This window comes from Balaenoptera musculus, chromosome 18 (genome assembly GCF_009873245.2).
Source record: "Balaenoptera musculus isolate JJ_BM4_2016_0621 chromosome 18, mBalMus1.pri.v3, whole genome shotgun sequence".
In the NCBI taxonomy this organism is placed as follows: Eukaryota; Metazoa; Chordata; class Mammalia; order Artiodactyla; family Balaenopteridae; genus Balaenoptera; species Balaenoptera musculus.
In genome coordinates, this window is record NC_045802.1 from 1,427,807 (window position 1) to 1,443,090 (window position 15,284).

A 15,284-nucleotide genomic window follows, 5' to 3' on the forward strand; every position below is an offset into this window, starting at 1 on the left:
CACAGCATAGACAATTTGTTTCCCACAATCAAAACACTTTATTTAGTTGCAGCTTATTTGTTCAGGCCTGAGAAAAAATAAATGTTGAGAGTTTCTAAAAATAAACTCTACTTTCCTAACTCAATTCTGTCCCTTAAGATTATTCACTCCAGTGACATAAAGTACATCTTTAATTTAAGAAAGCGTAGCAGGACAGAAGAATATTAGCACAACTAAACCTTAGCGCCATCGCCCATCTTTTACGATGCTACGTCAGTGGGCTGTATCTGAGGGATACGCTGATGACTCACACTCACAATGCAGAGTTACCAAGCAATTTATGAATGAAAACAGAACAAATGCATTATGTAATAAAGTTTTAACAAAGGCAACACAGGGAAAATAATTCCATAATTAGTGAAAGCATTTGGTAATTTACCAACATTAAATTTACCTCTTTGGAGGGGGAAGCGGGAGACGTGAAAATTGTCATCCAATAGGACCATACAAACATAACAATGAACAGATGGAAAGCCACAAGGTAAACAACGGCCTTTCCTGGTAAATAAAAACAAATAACATTTCATTGAATCCAGGTGAAAACAGGAAAAAGCATTATATATTAAAACACAATATTTAGGGTCAGGAGGCTCGATCCAATAAAAAATTTAATTAAAATGTACTAAAAACATCAAATATATACACTCCTTCATCTGCATGACGTTAACATTACAGATATGAAAAAACATTCTATTCCTGCATTTAAGGGTTATTGGCCTGGTTTATAAGTAAAGATTGTATTCTGAGATGAGATTTGATTTCATTAAGTTGCTGAAGATTTAAGCTGAAATCTTATGAGCACCTCCTTCAAAAGCACTTCCTAAAAGTTAGATTTTAAATGACTTAAAAATTATTATTTAATGTTCACTATGAACATTAAATCCAAGGAACTATATACTGAAAATAAACAACTCAATTCCTGGACTGTCAGGAAAGGTATCCTAAATTCCATTGTCCTTTTCAACACAAGGTAATGAAAAAATTTTAGCCACTCTGAATTTCTGCCATAACTGTTTCCTAAGTGGATTAGTGTAACATTCCAACATCTTTATCTCCAAATATTCACTCACTGATATAACTAAAAACTTTCTGTTGTGTTCTGTGGTTTTTCTATCTGTAAGAAGTGGGACTGGTTTCCATTAAGAAGCCAGAACTAGTTACCAAGTGCTTAAACTCTTTTTCAGTTTGGAATGCAGCACCACAAACTCACTGAAGAAAACAAAGCACAGATGAGCATAAAAGTCTGAGATTCTACTCATTTTTAAAGTTCGGATCCAATATTACTTTTTCCAAAAGCCTCCTCCATTACTTTCAGAATTTATTATCCCTTCATACTATCTCCCCAAATAATTTACTCAGACTTCAATTAAAGCACTTAATGTGTTTCCTTTAGGTTAGCTGCTTAATACTGATGAGTTAATAAATGCAAAACACTTAGAACAGTGTCTGACACATAATAAATCCTCAATAAATACTGGCTATTATTATCATTGCTGTCCAAGTATAGCAGTTCCTTCTTCTCAAAAACTGGTTCTTTTTGTGCATTCCCTATTTCAGTGTTACCCAAGTATATAGACTGATAGAAGTTTTCACTGGTCTGCAGTTTAATGAGAAACATTAAGAACAATGTAGTGAAGTTTTTATAAAGCTAACATGTATTCAATTTGAGGTACTGTCCTTCTTTTTGGTCTGAGGTTACTTTTCCTTATGTTTTTGGTTTTTAAAAAATGTCTTCACATAAAATAATGATACAAAATTGACAACTTGCTGGACCCCAGCATTTTCTTCTGCAATTATACTGGTCCATGCCTGGTCTAACAGAACAGAACCCTGAGACACACAGATGACTGATGCAGGAAGCCAGGGCTCGATGACCCGCACAACGCATGGCTGGCCAATCAGCACGGAGCGCGTACTTCAACTTCTAGCTCCTAAAATCTCCTTCAAAGTAAACTTCTCATTCTTTTCACTGCTAGTGCAACAGTTCTTAAATTGTTGCTCATGTCATTTGGGTCACTGCACAAGCCAATGGGCGCCCCTGCCTTCCAGTCTCTTGCTTCCAATCCATCTCAGTGGCCAGCGTAAAATATGTGGCCCACCGTTTCTTATCCCCGTTGGCTATGAAATTCCTGGGAAATAGCTCCATCTACATGACTAATGAATGCATTCTAAAACTCTGGAACTTCCTAGTAACCATATTTATTTTAACTATAGCTACTCAAATCAGCCCTTCTACCTACTGAAAGTCTACTAGAAGACATATAACGTTACCTAATTTCTAGCCCTCACAATGGTCTCGTAGGTATTCTTTCAGTTTACAAATGTGAAATCGAAGGCTCAGAGAATTTAATATTTTGCCCAGTGATACTTACTTATTAAATGATAAAGCCAGAATTCAAACCCATATATGCTTGATAAAAACCCAAGGTCTTTCTCACTGTGTCATATCTAAACTAATTTTCCTCCGCTTTTTAAATTATTATCTTAGTGGTCACATCCTACTTCAGAGATAACATCTGGTGCCAAGATGAAGCCCTAACCACAACTTCCTTCTATTCTCAAATATGCTTTCTTTTCACTTTCACAAAAACTGATTGTCATCCTCATTGAAAATTGTGGTTTCGCAAAATCTGCATTCTCTATTATTCCAGCTCCCTCTAGGCTAAACCCCATGGTCTAACCAATGGATTCAATAGCATCCCTTCATTTGTTTCTCCTTTGGAAAAACAGGCTGGAGCTCAGTCTCCTGTTACACCAACACTGAAACCATTTATCAAGTCTGCAATTTTATCTTCACCTAGCTCATTTCACTTTTTTATATTATTGCCTTGCCCCCATATTCAATCAAGTTTGTCAATCCTCATCTACATATTATTGCATAGCTTGGTTACTTTAACTTTAAACTTCTTAATCATTGAGTTACTTACAACTAAGGCTAGAATATAGAACAATATACTTTAACATTTTTTAAACATTTAATATTTTTTTAGAATATTTTTGCTCTCCATAAGAACAAAAACACATGGTTTTTGCCTTAAAAAAATCTTAACCTTCAGTTAAAGAAAGAAAAGATAAAATAAATCTCTTAGTATATTGCCTGGAATATAGTAAGCACTTAATAGACGGTAGTTATCAAATTATAAATAATAACAGGAAATATTGTTTTTAAGTAAGTTCAAATTAGTGTGATTACTAATAATCCCATATATATGCTATAAACTATTGGTTAGAAGTAATACTTAAAGTAAAAGCTTAACTCATCAAACTGAATCAAAGTTCAAAGAAAAACTGAACCTATAAATCAAAAAGTCTGACTCAAAAATCACCTGTAACTGAATTAAGAAACAAGCAAATAAGCAAACAAAAAACTTTACTGAAAGACTCTCTGAAAGACATGGGGAAAATAGCCCCAAGACATAATGATCCAAGTTAAAAGTTCTTTTATAAGAACTTCAGAAATTCTCTGCTTTCTATATCTGTGCTTTCAACACACAGGAAACAGTTTTGATTTTAAGCAAGAAAAACAAGCCTAGCAAGATTGAGTCTATATTTATTCTGTTACTGAGAAATTAGATCCAAAGTCAACTTGAGGTTTACATGCTTAATGCCTTCTATTTTCAACAATAAGAATATTTATTAATACTTTCTAGGGACTTCCCTTGCGGTCCAGTGGATAGGACTCAGCTCTTCCTCTGCAGGGGGCACGGGTTCGATCCCTGGTCGGGGAACTAAGATCCTGCAAACTACGCAGCTCGGCCAAAAAAACAACCACCACAAAAAAAAAGTTCCTAACTATTCAACTGTTTTAGAAACCCTCTGGATTTTCATATCTCAAATCAAATTTTATTTTTGAAATTTGATCTCAAAGGACTTAAAATTTCCTTTTATCTCAATAAAATTTTGAGTAATGATTTTTCTCTCTAGACACTGTCTCTTTGACTAGTCATTAAAACTTTAATTCTATTTCAAAATGAACTAGTAATACAATTTACAAATTCAGAGTCTGGTTACTTAATTAAATGACTATGAGTAGTAAAGTACTATTTGAAACAAATGCATAAACAAGAGAACCACCAATAAAATTTAGACATCATGAAACAACACCTCCTCCTCAAACTTAGCTAGAACTGATATTAAAAATCTTTGAACCGCTACTATAAAGAGTTCTGAAGAATATACAAGGCAAAAATATGTATATAAATACATCAAAGAAGTTTGGGTACTAGATGCCTTACAAAATAACAGCAACTTCAATTTACATAAATAACACAAATGAGAATATACTGAATATATAAAAATAAATCTAATAACACATCTCCTTTTAATCACTTAAGCTTTAAGAATATATATTTTCTTTCTGGAAACCAAAACACACACAGTCATCACTAAATAACAAGTATATGGGTTGTAATTAAGATACCATAAGTAGTCTACTTAACGTGAGAGTAAAAGTTAAAAGTGCCTTACCGTTTTCTCCATTTCCAGAAAGTGTAACTAGAATAGAAGAAAACACAGTGAATATATTTTAAACACTTGTATATAAACTTTATTTCAGGTTGACTATTCACCTTAATATCATTTTCATAAACATAAAATTTAGTTGTAAAATGTAAACAATAATGCAAATTCAGAATTGCACACTCAAAAACCATGGAAACACTAAAATTCAAATTATTCTTTATCATAAACATTGCAGTCGCATTAAAATTTTTCTTCAGACCTTTGTTAATTTTAAGCGTATCAATATGGTTATAGTTATGATGTTTTCTTTAGCTCTTTTCTTAATGCTACCTACAGAGTGAGTGGAACTCTCCTCTATGGCACTCATATGGCACTTAATTAAGTAGTCTGTGATGTAATTTACCAAACTTTTTGTAAAAGCTACACACAAAACACATTGTTATTTTTCTACAGAAAAAAAAAAAAAAAGAGGAACTTATCCTGTAATTTTTAGAGCACTTTTCTTCCTAGTTTGAAACCCTGGGAACTGCTCCTTATTCCTCCGCTCTGGATAGTCCAATGGCCTCTGGGTCCTGTTGATTCTACTACCTAAGTCTCTTCACATCTGCCTCCCCCTCCCATTTCTCCCATTGCCTTGTTTTAGGACCTTCTCAAATGCGATAGCTTAAAGCAACTCTGCTTGCAGTTGAACAACATCCTTACCACCAGCAAATCAACACCCACCAGTCACTTACAAAAAAAGTCCACAATCTTCAGAGGAGCAAACACTATAGGCCCTCTGTGATCTACAGTCTGTCCGCCTCTCCAGTCTCTTGTCATTTGCCCATACCCACGGTCTAATTATCCTGAAAAAAACTGCAGTTTCCTAAATACATCAGGCTGTTTCACACACTGTTGCTTCCTCTATTCATCCTTCAAGACCCGGTGTATACACTCCTTCCTTGGCAAAGCCTTCCTGAGTCCCACTCTAGGCAGAGCGGGTCACTCCTTTATTTCAACGCTGCTCACCCCTCCATCTCTACCATACCACCTCATTTTTCGCAATTACTTGTTGACATGTCTGTCTCACCCTGCTGGACTGCATTAGTGTGGGATCATGTCTTAGAACAATAACAACCCTAACAGTTATCATTAGTTCCCTCTTACAGATAAATAAACTAAGACTCAAAATAATTAAAGGACGTCCCTGAGGTCACAGAGCTAATACATGCAGTGTAGATAAGATGTGAACTCAAGGGCTTCCCTGGTGGTGCAGTGGTTAAGAATCCGCCTGCCAATGCAGGGGACACGGGTTCAAGCCCTGGTCCAGGAAGATCCCACGTGCCGTGGAGCAGCTAAGCCTGCGCACCACAACTATTGAGCCCTCGCGCCACAACTACTGAAGCCCGCGCGCCTAGAGCCTGTGCTCTGCAACAAGAGAAGCCACCGCAATGAGAAGCCCGTGCACCGCAACGAAGAGTAGCCCCCGCTCGCCGCAACTAGAGAAAGCCCGCGCGCAGCAACGAAGACCCAACGCAGCCAAAAATAAATAAATAAAATTAATTAAAAAAAAAAATCTGAACTCAAGTGTATTTGGACTTGTATTCTTTCCTGGAGTGTGTTTCATTTTATTCAGTGTTTTAGTTCCAAAGCCTGGCATACAGCAACAATGCTTAAGAAATGTTTATTAATTCAATATCCATTTTTGACTAAAATCTCTTGATAAAATAGGAGTATCTGTATACTTCCTTAGTAAACTAAAATATATCTATCTCAATCCCCAAACCAACATAATTTAATGAGAAAACACAATAGAAGTATTCCCACTAAAGTCAGGAACATAGCAAGCAGGTTCATGATCATTACTTTTTTTTTTTTTTTTTTTCAAACATTGTTTCAGAGAGGCATAGGGCTTTTTCCAGCCCATCTTAGGTCATTCAGGTATGGTCTGGGGTAGGTAAACCCTGGGCTGGTCCCCTCGGGCCTCACAAAGCATTTCCCCTTTATGCTAGTGTACACTACTAAAAATATAATTTTCATTAGGTGCCATATATGAAGTGATTGGGAAGCACTACAGTAGCCACACAATCATAAAAGAGAAATAAATTAATTGTATAGAAATTGAAAAGAAGACATATGTATCACTACTTGTAGATTATATGACTACATTCTTTTATAGTCAAAGAAAACCAACTGCAAAACTATTATAAGAGGTGATAGCGTACAAAAACTGATATACAGAAATCAGTAGATTCCCAATATACACATAATCACTATGTAGAAGTTATAATAAAAGAAAGTTCTATTTACAAAGCCACCTAAAAAAATAATGTTCCTAGGAGTAAATGTAAGAATTGAGCAAGATCTATACAAAAAGAAACATTTTGATGTTTCTGAGGGACACTAATAAAAATCTGAACAAGTGGAAAGGCTTATATTCTTACATAGAAGAGATATCATTTTTTTTTTTAGCTACTTTATTTATTTATTTTATTTTATTTTTGGCTGTGTTGGGTCTTCGGTTCATGCGAGGGCTTTCTCTAGTTGAGGCAAGTGGGGGCCACTCTTCATCGCGGTGCGGGGACTGCTCTTCATCGCGGTGCGCGGGCCTTTCACTATCGCGGCCCCTCCCGTCGTGGGGCACAGGCTCCAGACGCGCAGGCTCAGTAGCTGTGGCTCACGGGCCCAGATGCTCCGTGGCATGTGGGATCTTCCCAGACCAGGGCTCGAACCCGTGTCCCCTGCATTAGCAGGCAGATTCTCAACCACTGCGCCACCAGGGAAGCCCCAAGAGATATCATTAAAATGGCAATTCTCTTGAGGTTATTCTTATAAATTTAGTGTCATCTCAATAAAAGTGCTTTTATTTTTTAAGTAGTCAGATTCCAAAGTTCATTTGTGGAAAAATAAACTTACATGATGAAGTAGGAAAATTTTGAAAGAGATGAATAATGAAGTAGCACTAGTCAAGTCAAATCCTAGAGCACAGTATTTTAAAAATATTACAAATGCCCCAATTATTAAAACAGTTGTACTGGCTCATGAATAAATAGATCACTGGAACAGAACAGAAAGCTCCCAAATGGAACCAAATGCATATAAGAATTCACTATATGATAAACATGGGATTTCAAATCAGTGTGGACAGAGCCAATAAATAGCATCAGAATAAATGGGTAGCCATGTTGAAAAAAGATACCATTGAGATTCACAACACAGGTCAGAATAAATCCCAAATGTATCAAAGATTTAAATGCAAAAAATAAAAATAAAAACAAAATCATGCATGTACTACATGAAACAAGGGAAATTTTAAAATATATACACTTTTGGAGCTGAGTAGGTATTTCAGAGTATGACACAGAACACAGAAGCCATATGAAAATATTGATATATTTGACTGCATAAAAGTAAAAACAAACGCTCGAAAAAAATCACTACAACACAACAAGAAAGTAGAAAAAAATACTCACAATTCTTACTATGGACTAAAAACTAATTTCTCTGTTTAAAGAGTACCTACAAATCAATGAGTTTCTTTTTAAACAACCCACTTTTTCACAGAAAAGGAAATACAAACATCTCAAACATAAAAAAGATGGTCAACCTCAGTCATAACAGAAATCCAAAGTAAAACTACATGAAGATACCATTTTTAGTAATCACATTAGTAAAGATCAAAAGTTGATAACATACTGTGTGATCACACTTGTCAGAGCAGAGTTCTGATTTAAACTGCATCTGGCTAACAGTTTCTGGTGGCTGCCTCTTCCAACTTCCCACTAGGACAACACGCAACTACAGGAAACAACAAAACTGTTCCATACCAAAAACAAAGCTAGACAAACCAAGAATGACCAGAACTACTTCGTCAAGAGGGCTTTCCTGACCACAGGAGTGGGGTAAATAAATCTCCTTAGCATACCTTCCCACAGCACTATATAATTCCCTTATCATAACACTCCTGACACTGGTATGTAATTACTAGTTTCTAATCTGTAGTTCCTTCCAGATTTTTCTTGGAGGAAGGGACGCGACTGAGTCACCAACGCCTGGCACAGGGCGGAGTGGAACCAGCCCCCAGGATCTGTTAGCTGCCCCTCCGACTACACAGACAAAGGACAGTTAGGGACAACGAACGCTGAGCCGTCTGCAGAGCCTCTGGCCTCACAGAGGGATATTCCATTTTCTGAGGATCCCAATATAGTTTTAAAAGTTCTTTTGATGATAAAGCCAGAACTATAAAAAACATTACACATACTAATGGTTACATGTGCCTTGTAAAGGTATAATGAATGTCCTTTTTTCAATCATGTCAGTGACCATGTATAATCTCATTTGCAGATAATATTAATCTAAATTTAAGTTTCTATGTGAACCTGAGAGCTGGCCACATGCTCTTCTCCACTTAACTGCCCCCTTTTCTCACCTACTCCCCACTAATTGAGATTGAAAATCCCAGATACTCTCACTTTACCACCATCCTTTGCATCTACTGTGGCCATGTGATACAGTTCTGGCTAATGGATACATCTTCGGAAAAGGAAAAGTTATGGTGGAAAAAACTTTTTCTTCCTTGACAAGTGAGAAGCATGTGAGGAGAAAGCCACTGTAACTGCCTTCATCCTGTTTTTGCTTTGCATACTTATAGTGTAAGGATGTGCTAACAATCTGTAATTGCCAACGTTCAACCTTGAGGGAAGAATATTTGCTGGATACAGGATTCTGGGTTGACAGTTCTTTTCATTTAACACTTGAAAAATGCCATAGCACTTCCTTTTGGCCTCCACAGTTTCTGATGAAAAACCTGCTGTTGTTCTAATTTTCCCCCATAGGTAAGGTAAACTTTTGTCACTGTTTTCAAGATTTTATCTGTCTTTAGTTTTCACAAGTTTGGTTATGATGTGTCTTGGCATGGATTTCTTTATCTTGTTTAGCATTCACTCAGCTTCTAGAACCTGTAGGTTTACGTCTTTTGTCACATTTGCAAAAATTTTAGCTATTATTCCTTCAAGTACTTTTTCAGCCACACTCTCATTCTTCTCTCCTTCTGGAACTCTGATGACACACAGTTTAGATTTTTTTTTTTTTAATAGTTTCACAAGTCCCTGATGATCTATTCATCTTTATTTCTCAGTTTAATTTCTTCTGTTGTTCACCCTGGGTAATTTTTATTCCATCTTTAAGTTCACTGATTCTTTACTCTGCCCTCTCCATTCTGCTACTGAGCAGACTTTTATGAGTTTTTTAATTTGGCTATTGTATTTTTCAGTTCTAAAATTTCCAGTTCTAAAGATGGCTCTTCTCTATATCTTTGTCAACCGAAGGTCACACAGACTTTCTCATATGTTCACTTCTATAAGGTTTATAGGTTTTACATTTAGGTCTGTAATAGATTTTAAATGCTGATTTTAAAAATATATGGTATGAAGTGAGGATTGAGGTTAATTTTTTTGCCTAGAGATGGACAATAGTTCCAATATCGTTAGCCAACAAAACTATACTTTCTCTACTGAGTTACCCTGGATCGTCTCATGAAAATTAATCAGCTATATTTGTAAGGGTTTATTTCTGAAGTCTCTATTCTGCCCCATTGATCTATAGTCCACTCCTACTCTAACACCACCCTGACTTGATTCCAAGCAGCTTTAGAAAATCCTGAAATCAGACAGTATGACTCCTCCAGCTTCTTTTTCAAAAGTGTTTTGGCTATTTTAGGTCCTTTGCATTTCCATATACATTTTAAGCTCATCTTATTGATTAAAAAAAAAAAAAAGCCTGCTGGGATTTTTGGCTGGTATTGTATTGACTCTATAGATCACTTTAGAAAGAACTGATGTCTTTATAATATTGTCTTCCATTCCATGATCACAGCATATCTCTTCACTTTAGATTTTACCTGATCAATACACAAACCTTGCACATATTTTGTTAGATTTATCCCTTTTATTTAATTTTTTGATCCACTTATAAATCAGCATTTTAAAAACTGAGGTATAGTTGATTTACAATATTGTATGTTTCAGGTGTACAACATACTGATTCACAATTTTTAAAGATTATACTCCATTTATAGTTACTATAAAACATTGGCTATATTCCCTGTGCTGTACAATATATCCTTGTAGCTTATTTATTTTATACATAGTCATTTGTACCTCTTAATCCTCCATCAGTTGTTACCCCTCCTTCCTTCCCTCTCCCCACTGGTAACCTCTAGTTTGTTCTCCTATATCTCCGAATCTGTTTCTTTTTTGTTATACTGACTAGTTTTTTTTTTTTTCTTTTAGATTCCCCATATAAGGGATAACATTTAGTATCTTCCTCTGACTTATTTCACTAAGCATAATATCTTCCAGTTCCATCCATGTCGTTGCAAATGGCAAAATTTCATTATTTTTCATGATGAAGTGGTATTCCATTGTAATATATATACCTCATCTTCTTTATCTATTCATCTGTTGATGGACACTTAAGTTGCTTCCATATCTTGGCTATTGTAAGTAATACTGCTATGAACACTGGGGTGCATGTATCTTTCCAAATTAGTGTTTTCATTTACTTAGAATATATACCCAGGAGTAGAACTGCTGGATCATATGGTAGCTCTATTTTTAATTTTTGAGGACCCTCCATACTGTTTTCCACAGTGTCTGCACCAATTTCCATTCCCACCAACAGTGTACAGGGGCTCCCTTTTCTCCACATCCTTGCCGACATTTGTCATTTGTGGTTTTTTTGATGATAGACATTCTGACAAGTGTGAGGTGATATCTCACTGTGGTTTTGATTTGCATTTCTCTGATGATTAGCAATGTTGAGAATCTTTTCATGTGCCAGATGTTGGCCATCTGTACGTCTTCTTTGGAAAATTGTCTATTCAGGTCTTCTGCCCATTTTTTAATCAGGTTTTTTTTTGATGTTGAGTTGTATGAGCTATTTATATATTTTAGATATTAACCCCTTTATTGGTCATATCATTTGCAAATATTTCCTGCCATGCAGTAGCTTGTCTCTTCATTTTATCGATGGTTTCCATTGCTGTGCAAAATCTTGTAAGTTTAATTAGTCCCCCTCCTTCCTTTTTTTTGGCCACACCTCGCAGCATGCAGGATCTTAGTTCCCTGACCAGGGATCTAACCTGTGCCCACTGCAGTGGAAGTGCAGAGTCTTAACCACTGGACCGCCAGGAAAGTCCCCTAATTAGGTCCCATTTGTTTACATTTGCTTTTATTTTCTTTGCCTTAGGAGACAGATCCAAAAAAATACTGCCACAATTTATGTCAAAGAGTGTTCTGCCTATGTTTTCTTCTAGGAGTTTTATGGTTTGAGGTCTTACATTTAGGTCTTCCATCCATTTTGAGTTTATCTTTGTACATGGTGCAAGAAAATGTTTTAATTTCATTCTTTCACATGTAGCTGTCCAGTTTCTATAGCACCACTTTTGAAGAGACTGTCTTTTCCCCATTATATATTCTTGCCTCATTTGTCATAGGTTAATTAACAATAAGTGAGTGGGTTTATTTCTGGGCTCTCTATCCTGTTCTGTTGATCTATGTGTCTGTTTTTGTGCCAGTACCATAGTTTTGGTTACCGTAGCTTTGTAGTATAGTCTGAAGTCAGGGAGCGTGATTCCTCCAGCTCTGTTCTTTCTCAAGATTGTTTTGGCTATTTGGGGTCTTTTGTGTCTCCACACAAATTTTAAACTTATTTGTTCCAGTCCTATGAAAAATGCCCTTGGTATTTTGATAGGGATTGCATTGAATCCATAGATTGCTTTGGGTAGTATGGTCATTTTAACAATATTAATTCTTTCAATCCATGAAAATAATACATCTTTCCATCTGTTTGTGTCATCTTCAATTTCCTTCATCAGTATCTCATAGTTTTCTGAGTACAGATCTTTTGCCTTCTTAGGTAGGTTTATTCCTAGGTTTTGTTTTGTTTTTTTTTTTAATGCGATGGTAAATGCAAGTTTCCTTAATGTCTCTGTTAGTTTGTTGTTACTATATAGAAAAGCAACATATTTCTGATATTTGTTTTGTATCCTGCAACTTTACCAAATTCATTGATGAGCTTTAGTAGTTTTTTTGCTGGGGTCCTTAGGATTTTCTATGTATAGTACCATGTAGTCTGAAAACAGTGACAGTTTTACTTTCCGATTTGGGTGCCTTTTATTTCTTTTTCTTCTCTGACCGCTGTGACTAGAACTTCCAATACTATGTTTAATAAAAATGGTGAGAGTGGCATTCTTGTCTTGTTCCTGACCTTAGAGGAATGATTTCAGCTTTTCATTGTTGCGTATGATATTAGCTGTGGGATTATCATATATGGCCTTTATTATGTTGAGGTATGTTCCCTCTGTACCCACTTTCTGGAGAGTTTTTATCATAAATGGATGTTGAATTTTGTCAAAAGCTTTTTTTGCATCTGTTGAGATGATCATATGGTTTTTATTCTTCAATTTGTTAATATCATGTATCACAGTGATTGATTTGTGGATACTGATCTATCCTTGCATCCCTGGAATAAATCCCACTTGATCATGGTAAATGATCCTTTTAATGTATTGTTGAATTTGACTTGCTAATACTTTGTTGAGGATTTCTGCAGCTATGTCCATCAGTGATACTGGCCTGTGATTTTCCTTTTTTGTGGTATCTTTGTCTGGTTTTGGTATCAGGGTGATACTGGCCCCACAGAATGAGTTCAGAAGCACTCCATCCTCTGCAGTTTTTTAGAATAGTCTGAGAAGGATAGGTGTTACGTCTTCTCAAATTTGGTAGAATTCACCTGTGAGGCCATCTGGTCATGGACATTTGTTTGTTGGGGATTTCTTTTATTACTGATTCAATTTCATTACTGGTAATTGGCCTGTTCATATTTTCTATTTCTTCTTGGTTCAGCCTTGGGAGATTGTACACTTCTAGTAATCTGTCTACTTCTTCTAGGTTATCCACTTTATTGGCATATTGTTGTTCGTAATAATCTGCTATGATCTCTTGTATTTCTGTGGTGTCAGTTTTAACTTCCTTTTTAATTTCTGATTTTATTGATTCAGGCCCTCTCTTTTTTTCTTATGAGTCTGACTAAAGGTTTATCAATTTTTAAAAATATTTTCAAAGAACCAGCTCTTTGTTTCATTGATCTGTTCTATTTTCTTAAGTCTCTATTTCATTTATTTCTGCTCTGATTTTTGACTTCTTTCCTTCTACTAACTTTGGGTTTTGTTCTTGTTTTTCTCATCCTTTCTCGTAAGGTTAAGTTGCTTATTTGAGATTTTTCTTGTTTCCTGAGGTAGGCTTTTATCACTATAAACTTCCCTCTTACAACTGCTGTTGCTGCATCCCATAGATTTTAGATCACTGTGTTCTTGTTTTCACTTGTCTCCATATTTTTTTTTATTTCTTCAGTGATCCATTGGTTGCTCAGTAGCATATTTTCTAGCCTCCACTTGTTTGTGTTTTTGCAGTTTTTTTCTTGTAGTTGATTTCTAGTCTCATCGTATTGTGGTCAGATAAGATGCCTGATATTATTTCAATCAATGAGACCATTAGTACTGCCAGTAATATGATTACTGAAAGGTTTAAATAATTTGTTGCATATATGCTCTACATTCTCTAATAGCTGTACCATATCTAATTTGTTAGAGCAAATAACCATTACAAATTATATTTTTCTCTTACTTATAACCCTTCTCACTTAGGTCTATAAGAACATACACACATATTTATTGTTCATATCATAGTTTAAGTTGCTGTCTCTGTGGTCATTTGGGCTGTCTAAAGCTCATCCCCATTCTCTAGCAAACTGGTTTTGTTGTAGATACAATTCAAGTTGTTCTGTTTATATGCAGTGATTTGGGGGAGACTCAAAAATAATAAACCGTGACCATCATCTTCCCAGAATCCCAAATGACAGTGACTTTTTGAAGAGAAGAGGCCATATGTCTTGTGAAATGTGCTACATTCTGACTTTGTTTCTTTTTGGTGTCCTTCACTTTTTTTTTTTTTTTTTTTTTTAATATTTTATTTATTTATTTATTTATGGCTGTGTTGGGTCTTCGCCTCTGTGCGAGGGCTTTCTCCAGTTGCGGCAAGTGGGGGCCACTCTTCATCGCGGTGCGCGGGCCTCTCACTATCGTGGCCTCTCCTGTTGCTGAGCACAGGCTCCGGACGCGCAGGCTCAGTAGTTGTGGCTCACGGGCCTAGCTGCTCCGCGGCATGTGGGATCCTCCCAGACCAGGGCGCGAACCCGTGTCCCCTGCATCGGCAGGCAGACTCTCAACCACTGCGCCACCAGGGAAGCCCCTCCTTCACTTCTTCATCTACCCCAACCTCTTCCTCCTCCTACCATTCCATTCAAAGTCTAATGGCTTGAGTATAATTTGAGGGAGCAGGTGGGAGAGGATGGACAAGAATACTCATCTGGGTACTGTATAGTATTTAAGGAGATACTCAGGAGACACATTATTTAAGTTTGTCACTATCAGTGATGCTACGTTTGGGCCATTTGGTAAGGCAGTGACCACCAAATGTCTCCTTTGTAAAGGTCCATTTTTCACTTTGACAATCATGGAATCTTTGGTGGAGTAAAACGTTAAGGGTATGTGAATATCTTCTTCCCCTAACGGTTTTAGCATCACTGATATGCCTTGCCTGAATCTATTATTTTGTAGAATTAGAAAATCACCATTAAAAGCCCTCTATTATTTACTTCCATAGTTTTAAGCTGGCATTCTTCTGTAAAGAGCTTTCCCTCACTGGAGATGAACTAGAATCATTCTAAAAAGGCAGTACAAAAAT

The 15,284-nt window shown here is 36.2% G+C and overlaps 1 protein-coding gene across 3 annotated transcripts in view; it reads right to left on the reverse strand.

Annotated features, from left to right (window-relative positions):
- The window catches only part of ZDHHC20 (zinc finger DHHC-type palmitoyltransferase 20), a 69,289-nt gene that overhangs the window by 37,227 nt on the left and 16,778 nt on the right, over positions 1 to 15,284 (reverse strand). For all 3 annotated transcript variants that reach the window (XM_036831599.1, XM_036831598.1, XM_036831600.1), the window contains exons 2-3: positions 4,507 to 4,533; positions 434 to 537 (exon numbers count right to left, since the gene is read on the reverse strand). In XM_036831599.1, coding sequence (XP_036687494.1) covers positions 434 to 537; positions 4,507 to 4,533 — 131 coding nt within the window. The remainder of the gene's footprint in view (positions 1 to 433; positions 538 to 4,506; positions 4,534 to 15,284) is intronic.